We start from the raw sequence: 23239 nt of genomic DNA on the forward strand, positions 1-23239 counted from the left end.
TAAATATTGATTCGTTTTTATTATAAACTAGAGGAGCGAGTAAGTAATGGAGAAATAATAACTATTGATTTTTTATAAATAGTTGATCGAACGTACGTGTATTTTGGTGGGTTTTAATTTTTTTAATTCACGACTTTAAATGATAATTTGCTTAAGATCTTATTCATAATTGAGTGTATGAAAGAAAGACAATAAGATTGAATCACGCAATGACTCCAAAGTCAACAAGGGAAGTAATATTTTTGTGGTTTGCTAAAAAAAAAATAATAAAACAGTGGAACAGACCAAAGGGAAAGAACTCATGTATAAAGGGAAATAATTCCTTTAGCAATTTTTTTTTTTTGTACTTTGTATTAGTCGGCCGTTATGAAGTAGGCTCACGTTTCATAGTTTAATACTTAATGCTTTACGGGTCTGCTAGAAAAAGTGTTTGTCGTAAAGAGTATCTCTATTTTATTATATTAATATAACTGTAAATTAGATTGCTTATCCCTACGCCGGTGGCACGTAAAAAGCACCATTTGAGCATGATCGTTACTGGCACATGAACAGATATTTGAACAAGGTCGCTGCCAGTGCCGCTGGACTGGCTCCTGTGCAGGTGGCACGTAAAAAACACCACTTGAGCGTGGCTGTTGCCAGTGCCGCCTGACTGGCCCTCATACCGGTGACACGTAAATGCACTCACTACACTCTCGGAGTGGTTGGCATTAGGAAGGGCATCCAGCTGTAGAAACTCTGCCAGATCAAATTGGAGCCTGGTGCAGCCATCTGGTTCACCAGTCCTCAGTCAAATCGTCCAACCCATGCTAGCATGGAAAGTGGACATTAAACAATGATGATGATGATTGTGAAAATTCTGGAATTCATAATCCCTAAGGAGGAAATTACATCCTCAAATTGACTACACACACACACACACACACAAAAACACATACAATAAGCTTCTTTCAGTTTCCATCTACGAAATCCACCCACAAGATTTTGGTTAACCTGAGGCTATAGCAGAAGACATTTGCTCAAGGTGCCATGCAGTGGGATTGAAACCTGGGACCATGTGGTTGGAAAGCATGTATAATTGATCTTTGGATGGGATCTGTGTACATGTTGTGGAAAAGAAACATGCAAGTATTCTATTTTAACCAAAGTCTGTTATGGAGAGAGATTATGGACACAGTCAGCACTATAGACAATCAACAATTAAGAATAACAGTAATCTCTTGTAGTCTGAGAATATCTTGCCAAACAACTTGCACAAATGATATGTTTATGGGGATCAAATGTGCAGTACATTAGCTCACTTCCTCCTGCATATTGACGCTGCCTGAACATATACATGGAGTACCACACATCAGGTGTCAAATTGATCACAGAACAATGGATGATGAAGTGCTTTACTCAAGAACACAATGCTAGAGAGCTGCCCACGTTTCATGTCTGTTTTACCATGGTTTCTACAGCTTGATGCCCTTCCCTAATACCTATTTCTTTACCACCCACAAGGGGCTAAACACAGAGAGGACAAACAAGGACAGACAAACGGATTAAGTCAATTATATCGACTCCAGTGCATAACTGGTACTTATTTAATCGACCGCGAAAGGATGAAAGGCAAAGTCGACCTCGGCGGAATTTGAACTCAGAACGTAGCGGCAGATGAAATACCTATTTCTTTACTACCCACAAGGGACTAAACACAGAGAGGACAAACAAGGACAGACAAACAGATTAAGTCGATTATATTGACCCCAGTGTGTAACTGGTACTTATTTAATCGACCCCGAAAGGATGAAATGCAAAGTTGACTTTGGCCGAATTTGAACTCAGAACGTAGTGGCAGACAAAATACCGCTGAGCATTTCGCCCGGCGTGCTAACGATTCTGCCAGCTCGCTCTTCCCTATTACCAACCACCTTACAGAGTGTACAGGGTGCCTTTATGCAGCATCGGTACAGGTGCTTTTATGTGGCACCAGCACCCATGAGCCCACTAGATTAGGAACATTCAGCAGAAGAGGAATGCAGGGAAGAGCCTGTATGCAAGAACAACCATGACTTTACTTAGTTTGACATGTCTCCTCAAGCACAGGAGTCTCCATCCTTTGTTGTCCCTTCTGTGAGGTCCAGGAATTGAAACCACAATCTTGCAACTATGAGGGCAACATCCTAACCAGTGGGCCAGGTACTCTCACAATTATATAATATATCATTGTAGAGAGGTTGGAAATCCAGATAGAATTACATAATCCATGATGAGTTTAATATATTATTTGTTCGTTGATATTATTGCTGTATAACCCTAGGTCAATCCAGATTAAGCAGACCTAATAATCCCATCTTTTTATTTAAGACAGTAGGGAATGAATCAAAGAGATTTGGCTACTATTTCTACCAGATTGAGTGACCACAAAAAAACTCCTTCACTGAGGTGTGATATTGTTGTCATTGTTGAGACCTATTGAGTCATGTACATCATCATCATCATCATCATCATCATTTAACGTCCGCTTTCCATGCTAGCATGGGTTGGACGGTTCAACTGGGGTCTGGGGAGCCCGAAAGCTGCACCAGTCCAGTCAGATCTGGCAGTGTTTCTACAGCTGGATGCCCTTCCTAACGCCAACCACTCCGAGAGTGTAGTGGGTGATTTTATGTGCCACCAACACAGGTGCCAGACGAGGCTGGCAAACGGCCACGCTCGGATGGTGTTTTTTATGTGCCACCGACACAGGTGCCAGACGAGGCTGGCAGACGGCCACGCTCTCGGATGGTGTTTTTATGTGCCACCGACACAGGTGCCAGACGAGGCTGGCAGACGGCCACGCTCGGATGGTGTTTTTATGTGCCACCGACACAGGTGCCAGACGAGGCTGGCAGACGGCCACGCTCGGATGTTTGTTTTTTAGTGCCACCGACACAGGTGCCAGATGAGGCTGGCAAACGGCCACGATCGGATGGTGCTTGTTACGTGCCCACAGCACGGAGGCCCGTCAATGCGGTACTGGCTACGGCCACGTTCGGATGGTTTTCTTATGTGCCACGTGCCACTGGCACTGGTACCACAAAGATACAAATTCCATTGATGTTCATCTATTTTGATTTGTTTTGATTTTCACTTGCCTCAACAGGTCTTCACAAGTGTCACAAGAAGGAAGGTATGCACAGGTGGACTGACTACGTCCCAGGTAGGGGCCATGGGTTATGGCCTGACTAGTCTTGCGGGTCTTCGGATGGTGTTTTTATGTGCCACCGACACAGGGCTAGATGAGGCTGGCGAACGGCCACGATCGGATGGTGTTTGTCATGTGCCCACCGACTGACTACGGCACTGATGGATTTCTTGTGTGCCACAGGCACTGGTACCACAAGATACAAATTCCATTGATGTTCATCTATTTCGTCTATTTTGATTTGATTTGATTTTCACTTGCCTCAACCGGTCTTCACAAGTGTCACAAGAAGGAAGGTATGCACAGGTGGACTGACTAGTCTTGCCGGGTCTTCGGAAGGTGTTTTTATGTGCCACCGACACAGGTGCCAGATGAGGCTGGCGAACGGCCATGATCTGATGGTGTTTGTTACGTGCCCACAGCACGGAGGAGGCCGGTCGATGCGGAACTGGCTACGGCCACGTTCGGATGGTTCTCTTGTGTGCCACACGGCACTGGTACCACAAAGATACAGATTCCATTGATGTTCATCTATTTTGATTTGTTTTGATTTGATTTTCACTTGCCTCAACAGGTCTTCACAAGTGTCACAAGAAGGAAGGTATGCACAGGTGGACTGACTACGTCCCAGGTAGGGGCCATGGGTTATGGCCTGACTAGTCTTGCCGGGTCTTCGGATGGTGTTTTTATGTGCCACCGACACAGGTGCTAGATGAGGCTGGCGAACGGCCACGATCGGATGGTGTTTGTCATGTGCCCACAGCACGGAGGCCAGTCGATGCGGTACTGGCTACGGCCACTTTCGGATGGTTTTCTCTTGTGTGCCACCGGCACTGGTACCACAAAGATACAAATTCCATTGATGTTCATCTATTTTGATTTGTTTTGATTTGATTTTTATTTTGATTTTCACTTGCCTCAACAGGCCTTCACAAGTATCACAAGGAGGAAGGTATGCACAGGTGGACTGACTACGTCCCAGGTAGGGGCCATGGTTTATGGCCTGACTAGTCTTGCCGGGTCTTCGGAAGGTGTTTTTATGTGCCACCGACACAGGTGCTAGATGAGGCTGGCGAACGGCCACGACCGGATGGTTTTGTTATGTGCCCACAGCACGATGGCCAGTGATGCGGTACTGACTACGGCCATGTTCGGATGGATTCTTGTGTGCCACCGGCACTGGTACCACAAGCGGTACTGACTACTTTTTATGTGCCACCGACACAGGTGCTAGATGAGGCTGGCGAACGGCCACGACCGGATGGTGTTTGTTATGTGCCCACAGCACGATGGCGAGTGATGCGGTACTGACTACGGCCACGTTCAGATGGATTCTTGTGTGCCACCGGCACTGGTACCACAAGCGGTACTGACTACGGCCACGTTCGGATGGTGTTTTTATGTGCCACCGGCACTGGTACCACAAGCGGTACTGACTACGGCCACGTTCGGATGGATTCTTGTGTGCCACCGGCACTGGTACCACAAGGATACAAATTCCATTGATGTTCATCTATTTTGATTTGTTTTGATTTGATTTGATTTTCACTTGCCTCAGCAGGTCTTCACAAGTGTCACAAGAAGGAAGGTATGTACAGGTGGACTGACTACGTCCCAGGTAGGGCCCACGGGTTATGACCTGACTAGTCTTGCCGGGTCTTCGGATGGTGTTTTTATGTGCCACCATGTTCCCACAGCACGGAGGCCAGTCGATGCGGTACTGGCTACGGCCACGTTCGGATGGTTTTCTTGTGTGCCACAGGCACTGGTACCACAAAGATACAAATTCCATTGATGTTCATCTATTTTGATTGATTTTCACTTGCCTCAGCAGGTCTTCACAAGTGTCACAAGAAGGAAGGTATGCACAGGTGGATCGACTACGTCCCAGGTAGGAGCCACGGGATATGGCCTGACTAGTCCTGCCGGGTCCTCTCATGCACAGCACACTTCCATAGGACTCGGTCTTCAGTCATTTCCTTGGTGAGACCTAAAGTTCGAAGGTCGTGCTTCACCACCTCGTCCCAGGTTTTCCTGGGTCTACGTCTTCCACAGGTTCCCTCAACTGCTAGGGTGTAGCACTTTTGCACACAACTATCTTCAGCCATTCTCGTCACATGACCATACCAGCGCAGCCGTCTCTCTTGCACACCACAACTGACACTTCTTAGGTTCAACTTTTCTCTCAAAGTACTTACACTCTGACGATTATGAACAGACATTACACATCCATCGGAGCATACTGGCTTCAAAATAAAAATCAAATAGAAATTGTAGTTGTGATACCTATGCCAGTGGCACGTAAAAAGCACCAATCGATCATGGCCATTGCCAGCCTCCCCTGGCCCCTGTGCCAGTGGCACATAAAAAGCACCCACTACATTCACATAGTCGTTGGCATTAGGAAGGGCATCCAGCAGTAGAAACACTGCCAGATCAGAATGGAGCTTGGTGCAGCCTCCTGGCTTCCCAGACCCCGGTCGAACCATCCAACCCATGCTAGCATGGAAAACGGATGTTAAACGATGATGATGATGATGTTTCTTTGTGGGAACCAGATATGGAGTCTAAAAAGGAGGAAACATACAGGAACAAATTTACTTCTAAAAATAACAACCCTTCATCATCATCATCATCATCATCATTTAACGTCCATTTTCCATGCTGACATGGGTTGGACAGTTTGACAGGAACTGGTCAGCTGAAGAGTTGTCCAGGCCCTAATTGTCTGTTTTAGCATGGTTTCTACAGCTGGATGCCCTTCCCTAATACCAACCACTTTACAGAGTGTACTGGGTGCTTTTACGCAGCACCAGTACAGGTTTTTGTTTGTTCCTTCTCGAGCGATGCCTGGCTCATAAGGGCCGGTTCCCCGGTTTCTTGGCATATAGGTTCCCCACCTGAACGCTACGCCAGTCCATCGCAGGTGAGCTGCAAGATGCAGGAGGAAAGAGTGAGAGAAAGTTGTGGCGAAAGAGCCAGCAGAAGTTCGCCATTATCTTCTGCCGGAGCTGCGTGGAGTTTAGGTGTTTCGCTCATAAACACACACATCACCCGGTCTGAGATTCGAACCCACGATCCCTCGACCGCCATTCCGCTGCTCTAACCACTAGGCCATGTGTCTCCACAGTGGCGGTGGTGGAAGCAACAGTGACATTTCTAATAAAGCACAGACATGCAGCAGTTACCTAAATACAAATTTTGTGTGGTAGACTTAAAACTGTGACCATGTTTAACACTAACAACTGGTCCCTTACTGCCTTTAGCGGGGCCCAGCTTGTTGCAGTCATACAGGTGAAGTCTCCAGCCTAAGAATAACATCCTCCCCTTCTCTCACCACTTTCAAAGATCCTGTAAAAAAAAAAAGGAGTCACAAATGCTACATTTTTTTCCCCTCTAATTATGCCACAAAAGCATTTTTTAAAGTATCCCAAACTTCCAAGATCGAATTCACCAGTAAAATAACAAGGCTGTTAGTCTTAATCAAAACTCTCCCCTGCTTCTCTCTTTCTCTCCCTCCTCCCACCCTTTCTCTCTATCTTCATGAGTCAAAACTCTGTGTGTGTGTGTCTCTCTTTTTCTACCCCTTTGTTCCTTCCCTGCCTTTCTTTGTCTACATATGTCAAAACTCTGTTTCTCTCTCTTCCCCTTCCCTCCCTCCCTTTCTCTCCTTCTACCTATCTTCATGTATCAAAACTCTCTCTCTCTCTTTCATCATCGTTTAACGTCCGCTTTCCATGCTAGCATGGGTTGGACGATTTTGACTGAGGGCTGGATGCCCTTCCTAATGCCAACCAGCTGTAGAAACTCTGCCAGATCAAGATTGGAGCCTGGTGCAGCCATCTGGCTTGCCAGCCCTCAGTCAAAATCGTCCAACCCATGCTAGCATGGAAAGCGGACGTTAAACGATGATGATGATGATGATGATATATTTATGTATCACTCTAAAAGACATTGGTGATTATGGACACCTATACCAAAATCTAAAATTTCATGACGTTTCTCAGAAAAGATGGTTGTCAAGCGATGTTGGGGGGGGACAAACACAGACACACAAACATATATACACACATACATATATACGACAGGCTTCTTTCCGTTTCCATCTACCAAATCCAGGCTATAGTAGAAAACACTTGCCAAAGATGCCACACAGTGGGACTCAACCCGGAACCATGTGGTTGGTAAGCAAGCTACTTACCACACAGCCACTCCTGCGCCTGTGGATCCCCAATTTATTATTTTGTTGTTGGTCGGCTGAGGCTATAGTAGAAGACACTTGCCCAAGGTGCCACGCAGTGGGACTCAACCTGGAACCATGTGGTTGGTAAGCAAGCTACTTACCACACACTCCTACGCCTATATATATGTTATTAACAACATATCAAAAAATTTTTACAAGAAAATATTAGTTTCACATTTTCGACGTCTTATGAAGTAAAAAAAAAAAAGGAATGAAAAGAAAAGCGCTTTATTAATCTCAGGAAAGTTTATGAAACAGTAACGCTTGCAGAATGACAGATTTCGTGTCGCCCACGACATTGGTTTGGGAAGGATACAGAATATTTATTGGAAATGTAGTAAGAATAAAATATTTTGCAGTTACAGTTATATTTACAATATATTATTATATTTAAAGATTTACAACAAATAAACTGAGAGATGCCCAACAACTAGAGAGATGTACAATAAATCGATATAAACCATCGGATTATCTCCCTTGCATTATAAAACAGCTTACCTCCCTTGAAAATAAACATTGGTTGAAAATATATCTTCGTTTTTCTAGAAGATAAGTTTGGGATCTTTTCGGTTTGAACGGCAGTTTTTAACATAATTTCTAGGTAACTAAAAAATTTTAAACTTCATATACTGGTAGAATGTGTTTATAAAACATCTTTTTCTCTTGAGTTTATTGAGAAAAATCTATAGTTTGTAAGATATTTATTGCTCTTTTTCTGCAATTTCTACCAATCAAATACGTCTATTGAGGTAAAAAAAAAACACTTTGTGCCGTATGAATATGTCCCTCGTTTAAGAAACAGATTGGGTTTATTTACATTTGTGAAGAAAAAAAGATACCCTTCCCCTAACCCCTAACCCTAAAACAGATTGAAATGCAATAGATCGATACTAGGGTCATAATTATGGGTGACAATTTCATATGACACCGCTAGAAAAAACTGCCATTCAAACCGAAAAGATCCTAAGTTTCCAATAATTGTTATGTATATGCACACATTTTGAAACTGAGACTTCACATTGAGCTATTTAACTTTACATATTGCCATTTGTCAAGCACAGCTTCTAAGGAATGGCTAAGCCCGACATCTTTCAAAAGGCCATGATGTCTGAGATAGCTTCATATTCATGATTATAAATGCATTTGTGATTTTTTTTGTTTTTATCTTTTTCCAGCCTCTTTAAAATAGATTTGCATAAATGAAGTTCACTTCAATAGTCTATAACCTTAAGCACGTTCATAATATTACATCTTCGAAATATTTTACCATCATAATGTGATAGAGGCTAACATATAGTCAAACATTATTTTACATTCTTTTTTTTTTCAACTCCAGAAAGATGATTCTTGTCAATAATTTTCTCGCTATTGACTTTATTAAAAAAATGAGTGGTAATTCTCAAGAAAGTAAAAAAAATAGAATATTAGATTTGATTAAATTGTAATGTATAAATAACCATTTTAAATACCTTTAAGTGTCATATATTATTTCGAAATCCAGAATAATTCAAGAAATAGTTTTACATATTCCATGACAGTAACATAGAAGACAATATAAAATATTTGCAAGAAAGCATGGTTTCTTTGATCAAGTTTACTAAAAGGAACATCTAAAAATAAAAATTAAATAAACAATATGATTTTCAAAAAAAATGGAAACGTCGAGATGGAATTACATAAGTGAGTTTTAATTGAGGGATAATAAACAAAATAAATCCATAGCACAACATAAATGAGCAACTGATATTCTACATGGAACTTTCTTTTTAATTACCAATAATCAACTGAGCGAATGCCTAAAAGAAAGCCAATTGAATACCATGCTAATTGTAGAACAACTACTTTTATAATGAGCAAACATTAGGGGACCTTCTTTTCTGAATATTTTGCTCTTAACATGTTAACATTTTGGATTCCTTTATTTATTAAACCTTTAGCATTTAAACCAGTCATATCCAGCCAAAATATTCAAGCTGTTTTATGTACAAACTGGTCAAATGTGGCCCCTCACACCTACCCTACAATACTTACTTACTTGTACTTGTGGCGACATTCACCCTGGGCAGGTTGAGTCGGCTTCTTCTACCACCCTCGAGGCACCTCGAACCATGGAGGTGGAAGAAGTTTCGTGGGAATAGGAATTTCACAAGCGGTCCCCAACACTCCCACATGTAGAGACATCCTGTTTGCCGCAGATTGTCCGCAGACAGGGACAGAACGACCGAGGAGCCGCTGATTGCCGAAACAGACACTCCGAGGATTTTCACCAGAGCCCTGTGTGCCGGGGTTGTGGCCCTAATACCACTCGGTGTCAGACCAATCTGCCTTGGGTGACCCTACCAGGAACCAAAGTTCAGGCATAGCTCTGATACTACCTGTTGCCAGCGTCCCCACCACGTCATTGAAAAATAAACAATCGCAACATCAAAATCTCAAAGCTATAAGATAATGAATGATTAATTCAAAACAATAAGTAAGCATTACATTTGACAGAATAATCTGAATGCTAAAGAATTAAATAGGAAACCAGGTTGGCACAAAGTAAGGAAATTATAGAAAATTATTTTATTTTTGTATTTGGTTTACAAGATTGTTGATGTGAACTCATGTTTGAAACAGATTTTGTTTATATCTTGAGTGGATCATTATGCAAATAATTAACATGCACACTGGTTCTATTTCACTTCTATTATTATTATTATTATTATTAGTCAACTAATCATTTAACCAATTTACTAATCAGTTGTTTGATTAATCATTCAGTCAACCAATCAATCAGCCACGTTTATCAAAGTCCTTTTGTTGCCATTTGTGATCCCATCAATTACATACCTACTCTACTTCATATCTGCCTACCTGTCTGTCACAAAAAAATAAACTGTAGATAAAAAAATAACATCTAATTCAGACAGGAATATTCAAGGCATCTGTCATCATCAATGACATCTTCCACTCATTATAAAGATTTATAAAAGTTGCATGTGTTCAAACCATCCTATTTGAAGAATTACTGCCTGAAGGATGATTAGAGTATGTATCTCCCCACTGGTGCTATATCTAATCTGGTAGACAGCTTGACTTTCCCAACAACAGCTGACCTCAACAAGACTCAAGTAAGTCCCGCAATGGATTATAACCCCCACATTTGCAACAGGACAATTCGGAGCCACTACATTCTCAGAGTGGTTGGCATTAGGAAGGGCATCCAGCTGTAGAAACTGTGCCAGATCAAGACTGGAGCTTGGTGCAGCCATCTGCTTCGCCAGCCCACAGTCAAACCGTCCAACCCATGCTAGCATGGAAAGCGGACGTTAAACGACGATGATGATGATGATGATGATGAAGCATTGTAAATAACATCCATTTGATTAGCATGAAGTCAATTAGCAACACACTCCAACTTTTCGCCCAGAGACATGCTGTCTCCTCTCTCTGCCTTTTCTACCACCATTTCAGTGGCATCTTCACTTCAGAGCTAAATAGTGTTGTACCATCTCCACTCAGATCCTTCCAACTCACTTATCTCTCCACCAATTCCCATTGCCCATATCCTGTTCCCCATTTCAAATCCCACACTAACCATTACGCCTAGTCCTTCCTCCTAAGAAAATCAACCTCTGAAATGGGAATTTAATCAAAATAAATTACCACATTGTCAATTTAGCTTTTCAGTTATGGAGATTTTATCTGAATATCAATTTAACCCTTTCTACTGTATTTCTAACAAGATAAAGTGTATTTCAATAATTTTTTTAAATAATCAACAAATTTGGGGGGAAATTAATAGAATGACTCCACCACAAGGTCCAGTCCTTGTTGCAGGACACTTGCTTGTGTGCCTTAATGACCCAGGGAACTATGCCAGCAGAGCACAAGCTCCTAGTAGGGTCTTCCATGATGGACAAGTCAAAGGGATAAAGGTCAGATTAATATGGATCACTTCTCTCCAGAAATAAAAATGGGTCTGCATAGGACCAACATCTTTACCAAGAAAAAAGCTAAGTTACAGAAGCCTCAATAACAAATCAAAACCAACAAGATTTAGGAGAGGATAGCCTTCTTTCAGGGAAACATGATATGGTGCAACAAAATCCGAAAAGGAAACTGCAGGAAAAGTAAGAATCTAAGAGGAGAGAAACAAAAGAGATAACCCAGAGTTAAGAGCCATGGAGAAAAGTTATTGATGGCCTATGCTCCATGGAGAGCAAAGCAGTTAAGTAAGTGGTCATTATTGATTTCGAATTTTGGTACCAGACCAATAATTTGTGGGGAGGGGAAAGTCAATTACATCGATCCCAGTGCTCAATCAGTCTTTATTTCATTGACCCTGAAAAGATGCAAGGCAAAGTTGGCCTCGACAGAATTTGAACTCAGAACATAGGACGAAATATTGTTAAGCAATTTTCCCAGCATGCTAACAATCCTGCCAGCTCACCGCCTTAAACTTGGTCATTATTAGTCTAGTGTAAGGCAGTGAGCTGGTAGAATCATTAGCACACCGGGCAAAAATGCTTAGCAGTATTTCATCTGTCACTACATTCTGAGTTCAAATTCCATAAAAATAAGTATCAGTTTAACACTGGGGTCAATATAATCAACTCATGCCCTCCCCCTAAAATTGCTGCCCCTGAGGCAAAATTTGAAACCATTATTAATTGCTTGAAATGTCACTTAACAAAATGTTCTTATACAAAATTATGGTGGGAGATTTTAATTTAAATATGAACAATTTAAAGCCATCAATTTTCAAATGCGAAATGATTTCAGGTAAGTTGCTGTAAAAATGGTTTAAATTTTTCCTTAAAAAAATAAAATTACAATGTATAAAAAAATTTTCTTTTTTTTATTGGATATGGCCTTTAGTCGATGGGGATTATCCCCCTTCGATAAGTATTACTGAACATGCAAGATTAAGCAAAGGACTTTAAACATAGCATGTTAATGCCTAAGTTTTCTTCTTCCATTTATCTGCCCACCTTTACTTTCATGCTTTTTTTTTCTTTCTGGATTTGGTTTTAAAATACAATACCCTGAATTTTGATTCTGACAAACTGATAATGAGCATAAAATAAGAGTAAAAATATAAACAGATATACATATAACTTGCTAAAAAAGCATTCCCTGATAATAAATTTTTAAATGTAGGTATGTGGGACAGATATAAAGGAATAGGTATATAAAATAAATCCCTTTTAAATCATGAGCACAGTTAAATACAAAATACAAATGACTTTGGTTCAATTGCAAATTGTCCAAGAACAGCTGTGAATGGCATCAGTGACAACATTTTGGTCCACTTCTTGATTTTTCAAAAAGATTTGAATCTTCTCGGTTGATTTCTGAAATTTAAAAAAGAAAATACATTAATAAGAGAAACTAGTAAAGATTTCAATAATTCATCAAATAATTATTTCTAGGGGTCCAGATCCTTTGGGCAAGTGTCTTCTACTATAGCCCCAGGCTATAGGAGATGATGGCAGCGGCAGCAGCGAAACATGAGACTGAGTGAACATTTGGGAATAGGAGATAAAATCCTAGAAAGTTATATCTATGATCTAGTTTCAGTTTTCCATTGGAACCAATTTTCTTTGCATGATGTCAACTGATACTCATTTAAACTTACATCGGTAGTTTGTATAACATTAATACCTTCAGTTTTTCTATCATTAAAATACCTTTGCTGTACATTGATAAGTTATCAAAAGTGCTATCTATTTAACCTTTAGCATTTAACCCAGCCATCATCATCATTATTGTTTAACGTCCGCTTTCCATGTTAGCATGGGTTGGACGGTTTGACCGGGGTCTGGGAAGCCGGGAGGCTGCACCAGGCTCCAGTCTGATCTGGCAGTGTTTCTACAGCTGGATGCCCTTCCTAATACCAACCACTCCATGAGTGTAGTGGGTGCTTTTTACGTGCCACCAGCACAGGTGCCAGGCGAGGCTGGCAACAGCCACGATCGGTTGGTACTTTTTACATGCCACAGGCATGGAGGCCAGTCGAGGTGGCGCTAGCAATGGCCAAAAATTATTGCTATTTACTTTCTTGTTGAAAAGGCATAATTTAAAAAAACGTGAAAACCGAACCAACATTTTCCAGAAAGATTCCTTGACAATGTACGGCTGTACATATGTCGTTGACATCACAGCTAACTTTCAGCTTATTTCTGACGCTGTTGCGTAGAACTTGACGGATACTGCAGTTATCAGCATCTGCATTTCCATGGACGAACAAAATATTCTACCTACTTTATGTCCAAATTGACCAAATCCAGCCTCTCACATCAACCCTACAATTTCATTCTAAAAGCAAACAATCACATCATTGAAATCTCAAAGCTATGATATAATGCATGATTAATTAAAACAGTATGAATAAATAAGCATTTATTTAAGTATTCAGAAGCAATCTGAATACTAAAGGGTTAAACCTTTTCAAAGTGAATTATAACAGCACAAGATTATTCTCTAGTTTCAGATGAGAATGGCCAGAAAGACATGAAGCACCCTGTTGCAAGACAGAGGACACACAACAAAATGTCTCTTGTAATAATCCATAAACCCATTGGTGTCATAACTATTTTCCATGCTATGATAAAAATTTCATATACACTTACTAAATATATTATTTCCAATTTTTTTGCCAGAAGCGTCAGTCGGTTCAAGTTCTCTTAAGACAGCTCTGTCAAATGCCAAAGACACAGCACGAAAGAAGAATTCTTTAACATTCTCTCCTGCAATACAAAAAGAATAAATAAATAAATAAATAAATAATAATAATAATACCTAACCCTAACCCTAACCCTACATGTACAGATGTATGCTCAACCATGACCAATTGAGGCCCCAGATGTAAACAAAGTTCCTTTCCAATGGTTATGGACAAAATATCATCATCATCATCATCGTTTAACATCCGCTCTCCATGCTGGCATGGGTTGGACGGTCCAACTGGAGTCTGGGAAGCCAGAAGGCTGCACCAGGCCCAGTCTGATCTGGCAGTGTTTCTACAGCTGGATGCCCTTCCTAACACCAACCACTCCATGAGTGTAGTAGGTGCTTTTTACGTGCCACCGGCACAGGTGCCAGACAAGGCTGGCAAATGGCCACGATCGGATGGTGCTTTTTACGTGCCACTGGCACTGAGGCCAGTCAAAAAAATATAAGATTCATAAACCCACAAAGATCTCAAACAAGCAGATCTACAAAAAAAATGATTGAAGCACTTAAGTATTTGAAATATAATGGAAAATTTGTTTATTAAGAGATGTAATCAGAATATTTCAAGAAAGTATCCCTAAAGATGAATTCTAATGGGTACTTGCATGTCTACAGGCATATCATCCTTGGACCATACAAACCTGATCTCAACGACAAATAAAATCAGGAATTCATTAACTGAACCTTAATGGTTCACCATTAACTAGAAATGGCTTGAGTATTTCACTAATCCAACATCCATTTCAAAATAAAGAATCAGTTTACTTGAATATCAGGGATCTTTAGAATACCTTACACAATTATTCTGACCATTTAAATTGCTCTTTGCCCTGTATTGATAGACATTTGATATCATTATCTGATTATCTGCTTAGGTTTGTCATCAAATACCTCCTTATAACATAGAATGGCATTACCTGTTTTAGAGGACAGAGCCCAATATTCTGCATCTATAGAATTGGCTACTTCTATTGCCTGAAGTTCTACATTCCTATAAGCCGCTTCTGACTGAAACAGAAAGAAGGTTAGGAGAGATTGTAACAGCATCTCAATTAAAACAACTGACGCCAACAATGACACAGTACAACACCAAACACAGCTCAAACACAACACAGACTTCACCCCAAACAACAATATAGCTACACCATACAACACAACCAACAGCAATACAACACAGTCAACACAAGCCCACACAACACAACAATAACACAATACATGGTCATGTGATCAACAATCTAGCATCTAATTATCTAATTATCATCATCATTATCATCATCAGTTTAATGTTCACTTTCCCATGCACACATTTGTAGAGGTAAATTTTCTATGGCCAGATAGCTTTCCTGTCTCCAGCCCTCACCTGTTTTCGAGTAAGGTAATGTTTCCCCATGACCAGACATGTTTTCCTGGAAGACTGGAAACAGAGGACATTGCTTGTATGACAGTAACACTCATTTACAACTACCATGCAATATCAAAGCAAGAAGACAGAATTACACACATACATTCATACATATACATACAATCATCATCATCATCATCGTTTAATGTCTGCTTTCCATGCTAGCATGGGTTGGACGGTTCAACTGGGGTCTGGGAAGCCAGAAGGCTGCACCAGACCCAGTCTGATCTGGCAGTGTTTCTACAGTTGGATGCCCTTCTTAACGCCAGCCACTCCGAGAGTGTAGTGGGTGCTTTTCACGTGCCACCGGCATAGGTGCAGATGAGGCTGGCAATGGCCATGATTGGATGGTGCTTTTTACGTGCCACCGGCACAGAGGCCAGTCAGGGCGGTGCCGGCTACGGCCATGTTCGGATGGTTCTCTTACGTGCCACCGGCACTGGTATCACAGCTACAAATTCCATTGATGTTGATCGATTTTGATTTTGATTTTCACTTGCCTCAACAGGTCTTCACAAGTAGAGTTTTGTGTCCCAAGAAGGAAAGGTATGCATAAGTGGACTGGCTACATCCCGGGTAGAGGCCACAGGTTATGGTCTCGCTTGTTTACATATATGGCTTTGATGCAAGTCTGAGGAAGTACTGCTCCAATGCCTAAAACCACATATATTACGTAATTTTTCTTTTAGAATTTCCGCATAGACTGGCATTGAAAATGGAGATGGTACACAAACATGTGTAACTTACAATTAAAGATGTGTTAACGAATTTTATTTGTCTTCTCTCCATTGGCTTATTTACTCTTCGCCAAACCATATGACAGTATAATCATCGTGAAACTTGGATTTTCTGCACGAGAAGTACTCCAGCTTGGGCTTGGATCCTGACAGCATTGATAGCCCAGTATTCAGGTTGAGTGCTTCTCTGGAAATACCCCAACTTCACACCCAACTGACTTTATATATACATACAGGGTGCAGCAGAAATACCTCCCATATTTTAAACTTTCACCTATGTGTTGCTAATGAACTTATGCAAGTGCCAAGGATGTTTTCATTTAGCTAATGAACAAAAACTGTAACCCTTTCTTTAAACAACAGTAAAATTAATTTTTCATAAATGTTGTTTCTTTTTCCTTTTGTCAACCTTTCAAATGTGGGAGGTATTTCTGCCACACCCTGTATATATATATATATATATATATATATATATATATATATATCACTATCTCTATTCTCCCTCTCTTATTCTTTCTTTCTATTTTTCTCTCCCACTCTTTCACTAATTCTCCTCCCCTTTACAATTCTCTTCCTCTCCCTCTCTCTCCATTACTCTTCCTCCTCGACTCTCTTATTGCTCACATGTGACCAGTGGCTATCTTTCTTTCTTCTCCTTGCCTTACAAGAGGCAATACGCATTTTTGCCCGTCTCCTGTCAGAGCTCGTTTCTCCAGCATTCACCACTTCATCTTGTTATGGCTTATCAGCCCTTACCATTAGGTTTTAATGTTTTCTTCTTACTCTCCTGTTTTTGTTACCACTTTAACACTCCACAAATCCCAAATTTTATTTAATTTGTTTGCTGGAACGACTGTTTTAACAAAGACGCATCTTGTCCCAAGCATTCAAAATGTGGAGTAGATAAAACAAGGGACAACTGATGAAGGGATTGTTCTTTATGTTGCCTGTCTCGTTTTTCATGTTGTTCACATTTTTTTGATGTCCTGTACCCATATATGCATGTGTATATACATATATATGTAGGTATGTACATATATGTATATATGCATACTCTTTACTCTTTACTCTTTTACTTGTTTCAGTCATTTGACTGTGGCCATGCTGGAGCACCACCTTTAGTCGAGCAAATCGACCCCGGGACTTATTCTTTGTAAGCCCAGTACTTATTCTATTGGTCTCTTTTGCCGAACCGCTAGGTGACGGGGACGTAAACACACCAGCATCGGTTGTCAAGCAATGCTAGGGAGACAAACACAGACACACAAACACACACACACATACATATATATATATACATATACACGACAGGCTTCTTTCAGTTTCCGTCTACCAAATCCACTCACAAGGCATTGGTCGGCCCGGGGCTATAGCAGAAGACACTTGCCCAAGATGCCATGCAGTGGGACTGAACCCGGAACCATGTGGTTGGTTAGCAAGCTACTTACCACACAGCCACTCCTGCACTTATATATATATATATATATATATATATATAATTTATATTATTATGTGACTGAATGCCACACATCCATTTCCAAGTAAGTTTTAGATATATATATATATACACACACACAATGAGCTTCTTTTAGTTTCCAGCAATCAAATCCTTTCATAAGGTTTTTATCAGGCTGGAGTGTAGAAGACACTTGCCAAAGTGCCACACAACAGGAGAGAACCTAAAACCATATGGTTGGGAAGCAAGCTTCTTACTAAACATTCACATCAGCACCTATTAATAATTAAAATTAGTTCTTTTACTTTATTATGCTTTTGAATTTCATTTTTCTTCGCTAGCGAAGAAGCTGTGGTTTTTCACAACATTTGGATATTGTTTGAGTAATGCCAGACAAAGCTACCGTAAAGATATACAACCAACTTGCGATCCATTCAACAATCAAACAAGTATGGAACATATTTCAGCCAAGCAAGATACAATAAGATACTAATCATTCAACTACCATCAAGCATGGAATATATTTGAGTGAGGCAAGCTACACTAAGTCAATTTGTAATGCAATTGATGTTTGAATCCTTGGCTATGTACAGATAGCACGCTTTATAGTTCACTTAACCCTTTCATTACCAACCCGGCTGAAACCGGCTCTGGCTCTATAGTACAAATGTCTTGTTTTCATAAGTTTTGAATTAAAATCTTTCACCAAAGCTTAGTCACAATTTATGTTCCTAACACTAGCTTATTGATGACTAAGTTATTTTACTAAATTCTTTGTTATATTTCAAATAATTGAAAGAAACAAAGAACATCTCAAAATAAATACGGTAACGAAAGGGTTAAAAGGATTGTATTTAAGAAAGAAACCTTACAAGTGTATCCTTTTTGGTTCCTACCAAGAATCTACAAGGATTGTCAGCATTTTTGGCAGCATCTGTCATCCAGGTAACTGCTGTGTGTAGTGTAGATATGTTGGAAAGATCAAAAGCAGTAATTAATACTGAAATGATAAAAACAAAGATATTTTTAAATGATTTGCATGTTTTGGTTGTTCCTTCTCCATTTTTAAACCCTGCTCCCCTTTTTTTTTTTACATAAGCATGAATAGAGTTAGTCCTAGAAATTTAGAAAAGCTAGCAGCGTTGTTGTTGTTGTTCTTCTTCTTCTTCTTCTTCTTCTTCTTATCATCAGCATCATCATCATCATCATCATCATCACCATCACCACCACCACCACCACCATCATCATCATCATCACCGCCGCCACCATCATCACCATCATCATCATCATCATCATCATCATCATTATCATCACCGCCACCACCACCATCATCATCATCATCATCATCATTCGCCATCATCATGGGTTAGAGTTTACTGAGGTAGATTTCCAAAGACAGGACGTTCTTCCTGTCACCAACCCTCCCCCGTTTCCAAATAAGGTAATAAATAGTATTTCACGATGGGGCCAGACAGGTTCCCACAGAATATTGGAAATGAACGACACAGCTTATATGACAGTGACAATCATTTACAACAATCACATGACGTCAAGACAAACAGACACACACTCACACTTATATATATATTGTTGTTTTTTTTTCTTCAATTTCTGCAATTTCAACCAATCACTGACGTCTATTGAGGTAAAAAAACATTCTGTGCCGTATGAATATGTCCCTCATTTAAGAAACAGGTTGGGTTTATTTACATTTGTGAAGAAAAAAAGATACCCTTCCTCCCACCCCTAACCCTAACCCTAACCCTAAAACAGATTGAAATGCAATAGATCGATACTAGGGTCATAATTATGGGTGACAATTTCATATGACACCGCTAGAAAAAACTGCCGTTCAAACCGAAAAGATCCAAGACATGAAATGAAGCTAAGCATATTGTCTGCGTCTTTTGACATGTCTTTACATATCGCATGACCTTTGTAAAGAATGGGCTTGTTTCAATGTCATTTGTTTCCACTTCATATACCTGTTCAGGCTGTTTGTTGTTCGACAGGGTGGAAGAATATTACCCCAATTGGGAACAGGGTGGGGGAGGAGGGGTTTGGTGACAGGAAGGGCATTCAACCATAGAAAAATACTGCTGGAACTAGAACATGCTCTCTTCTGAACCATGCAACCATGAAAAAATAGATGTTTTAATAATAATAATAATAATTATTATTATTATTATTATTATTATTATTACTATTATTATTATAGATGTCGCACGGTATACAATATCAACGAGGTTGTTGATTGAAGATGTTGTGTCTACTGGAGGTTTGTACTGTTTGTCAAGTGTGTAGTTCCAAGTAATACTCTCTTTTACTCTTTTACTTGTTTCAGTCATTTGACTGCGGCCATGCTGGAGCACCGCCTTTAGTCGAGCAAATCGACCCCGGGACTTATTCTTTGTAAGCCCAGTACTTATCCTATCGGTCTCTTTTGCCGAACCGCTAAGTGACGGGGACGTAAACACACCAGCATCGGTTGTCAAGCAATGCTAGGGGGACACACAAACACACACACACATACATATATATATATACATATATACGACAGGCTTCTTTCAGTTTCCGTCTACCAAATCCACTCACAAGGCATTGGTCGGCCCGAGGCTATAGCAGAAGACACTTGCCCAAGATGCCACGCAGTGGGACTGAACCCGGAACCATGTGGTTGGTTAGCAAGCTACTTACCACACAGCCACTCCTGCGCCTAATGCCAACTTTTGCAATACACCTGGATTGTAGGGTATTTCTAAAGTTTTCAGATGTTTTTTTTTTTTCAGATTGGGTGGTATTGAGCCCAATGCTCCGATAACAATAGGGATAAACTTTATGTTTGACTCTCGTAGCTGCCACATCTAAGTAATCTCAATTCTCAGGTCTCCATATTTATCAACCTTTTCTCTTTCTTTCATATGTTGATCTCCTGGCACTGCCACATCAATTATTAAGTACTCTCATTTGTCCCTCCTAAAAGTTACTATATCCGGCCGTCTGATAACTTGTCTGTCTGGAAGTCAAAGTCCCAGAGGATTTTCGCCTTCCCTTTTTCATCCATTACCTTTTCCGGTCTATGTTGGTACCAAGCACCCATAGCCTCATATCTCATTATTATAATTATTGTTATTATTATTATTATTATTATTATTATTATTATTATTATTATTAAGGCAGCAAGCTGACAGAATCATTAACATGCTAGGCAAATGCTTGGTAGCATTTCATCCATCCTCACGTTCTAAGTTCAAAATCTTGCCTTTCATCCTTTTGGGGTTGATAAATTAAGTACCAGTTGTGTACTGAGGTCAATGTAATTGACTATCACCTCCTCCAAATTTCAGGCTTTGTACCCACAATAGAAAGGATTATTACTATTATTATTGAGGCAGTGAGATGACAGAATCATTAGCACGCTGGCCAAAATGCTTAGTGGCATTTCATCTGTCCTGATGTTCTAAGTTCAAAATCTGCTGAGGTTGATTTTACTTTTCATCCTTTCGGGGTTCATAAATTAAGTACCAGTGAAACACTGGGGTCTATATAATCGACTAATCCCCCACAACAAAATTTCAGGCCTTGTGCCTCTAATAGAAAGGTTTATTATTGAGAGAGAAGTGCGTGCCATCAAAGTGACACTGGGATAAAATATATGAAGCCCAGTATACCCATCATGACTACCTGTCTGATAAAGGAACACCAGGCACATGCAAATATATGGGAAACTACCACCTGTGTCATCTCTTGTGAAAGGTAGAGAGTCCAGTTTGCTGGACATTGTTGTAGAGCCGGAAACGAGGCAATTTCTACTCTTCTCCTCTGGAAGCCATCTACTCACAATACCAGAGGGTGCACACTCTCCTACCCTGATGTAATCTCCAGGGATACAGGCATCCAGCAACAGGACCTCCGTAATGCTATGATGGACCGTGAAGTCTGGCGTAGCATGGTAAATTCCATTGTCTCGACCACGGTCGAACAATGATGATGATGAGGCACATGCATCACAACAATATGTGCATGACATGGTGATCTCATATCAAGATAAACAGTGCATAACCTTGAATGTGAAGCCCAGTTAGAATTTTCTTCAGGTCGAGTAGCCCATCCCGTTCAAAAGGTCCCTGAATAAGGGTTGTTTAAGGATGTTGAAAGAACCACCTATGTTTCCAGAGGTGAACTATTCAAACCCCAAAGAATCCCTCTCAACACATGGCTATGATGCTCCCCCACTACTTCTGCTCGTGATCAGAGATGCACATATCGTCAGCCCCTAAGGGACATGCTCAACTGGTTAAGGCCAAGCAACTGACAAGCAAATCTGTGGTATTGAGCAGAATATTTGCTGTAGCCCATCTTTTATACCAAGACAAAACAATGTACATGATAACACTTCCAATCAGTTAAGATCAGAAGCCATGAGAGCCACTGCCTGGTACTGCATCAGGGTATTTATTATTATTATTATTATTTTATTATTATTATTATTATTATTATTATTATTATTATTGAGTGAGTGAGCAGTGCATGCCATCAAAGTGACACTGGGGTAAAATATACGAAGCCCAGTATACCCATCATGACTACCCGTCTGATAAGGGTACACCAGGCACATGCATCACAACCATATGTGCGCGACATGGTGATCTCATATCAAGATAAACAGCACATGACCTTGCAGGTGGGGCCCAGTTAGAATTTTCTTCAGATCGAGTAACCCATCCCGCTCAAAAGGTCCCTGAATAAGGGTTGTTTAAGGATGTTGAAAGAACCACCCATGTTTCCAGAGGTGAATTATTCAAACCCCAAAGAATCCCTCTCAACACATGGCTATGATGCTCCCCCACTACTTCTGCTCGTGATCAGAGATGCACATATCGTCAGCCACTAAGTGACATGCTCAACTGGTTAAGGTCAAGCAACTGACAAGCAAATCTGTGGTATTGAGCAGAATATTTGCTGTAGCCCATCTTTTATACCAAGACAAAACAATGTACATGATAACACTTCCAATCAGTTAAGATCAGAAACCGTGAGAGTTACTGCCTGGTACTGCATCAGGGTATTTATTATTATTATTATGATTACTATTATTATTATTATTATTATTAAGGCAGTGAACTAGTAGAATCATTAGCAGTCTGGGCAAAACACTTAGTGGCATTTCATCCATCCTCACGTTCCAAGTCCAAAATCTGCCAAAGCTGACTTTTAGAGATGATAAAATATGTACCAGTTGAACACTGAGGTCGATGTAATCAATTTACCCCTTCTCCAAAATTGCTGGCCTTGTACCAAAATTTGAAGGTGACAAGCTGGCAGAATTGTTAGCATGCCAGGGAAAATTCTTAGCAGTATTTCATTCATCCTCATGTTCTAAGTTCAAATTCTGCGAAGGTTGACTTTGCCTATCATCCTTTCAGGGTCAATAAAATAAGTACCAGTTGAGCACTGGGGTTGATGTAATCAAATTACCCCTTGCCCAAATTTTGCTGGCCTTGTGCTGAAA

General features: G+C 40.4%; 1 protein-coding gene across 2 annotated transcripts in view; it reads right to left on the minus strand.

Moving 5' to 3' along the window:
• Positions 1-12236: 12236 nt before the first annotated feature.
• The window catches only part of LOC115212950 (ras-related protein Rab-34-like), a 50397-nt gene continuing 39394 nt past the window's right edge, over positions 12237-23239 (minus strand). For both annotated transcript variants that reach the window (XM_029781802.2, XM_029781803.2), the window contains exons 7-10: positions 18600-18727; positions 15050-15140; positions 14030-14146; positions 12237-12751 (exon numbers count right to left, since the gene is read on the minus strand). In XM_029781802.2, the coding sequence (XP_029637662.1) occupies positions 12687-12751; positions 14030-14146; positions 15050-15140; positions 18600-18727 (401 nt within the window). In that variant the 3' untranslated portion in view covers positions 12237-12686. The remainder of the gene's footprint in view (positions 12752-14029; positions 14147-15049; positions 15141-18599; positions 18728-23239) is intronic.

The sequence above is a fragment of the Octopus sinensis genome, linkage group LG6 (assembly GCF_006345805.1).
Source record: "Octopus sinensis linkage group LG6, ASM634580v1, whole genome shotgun sequence".
Classification (NCBI taxonomy): Eukaryota; Metazoa; Mollusca; class Cephalopoda; order Octopoda; family Octopodidae; genus Octopus; species Octopus sinensis.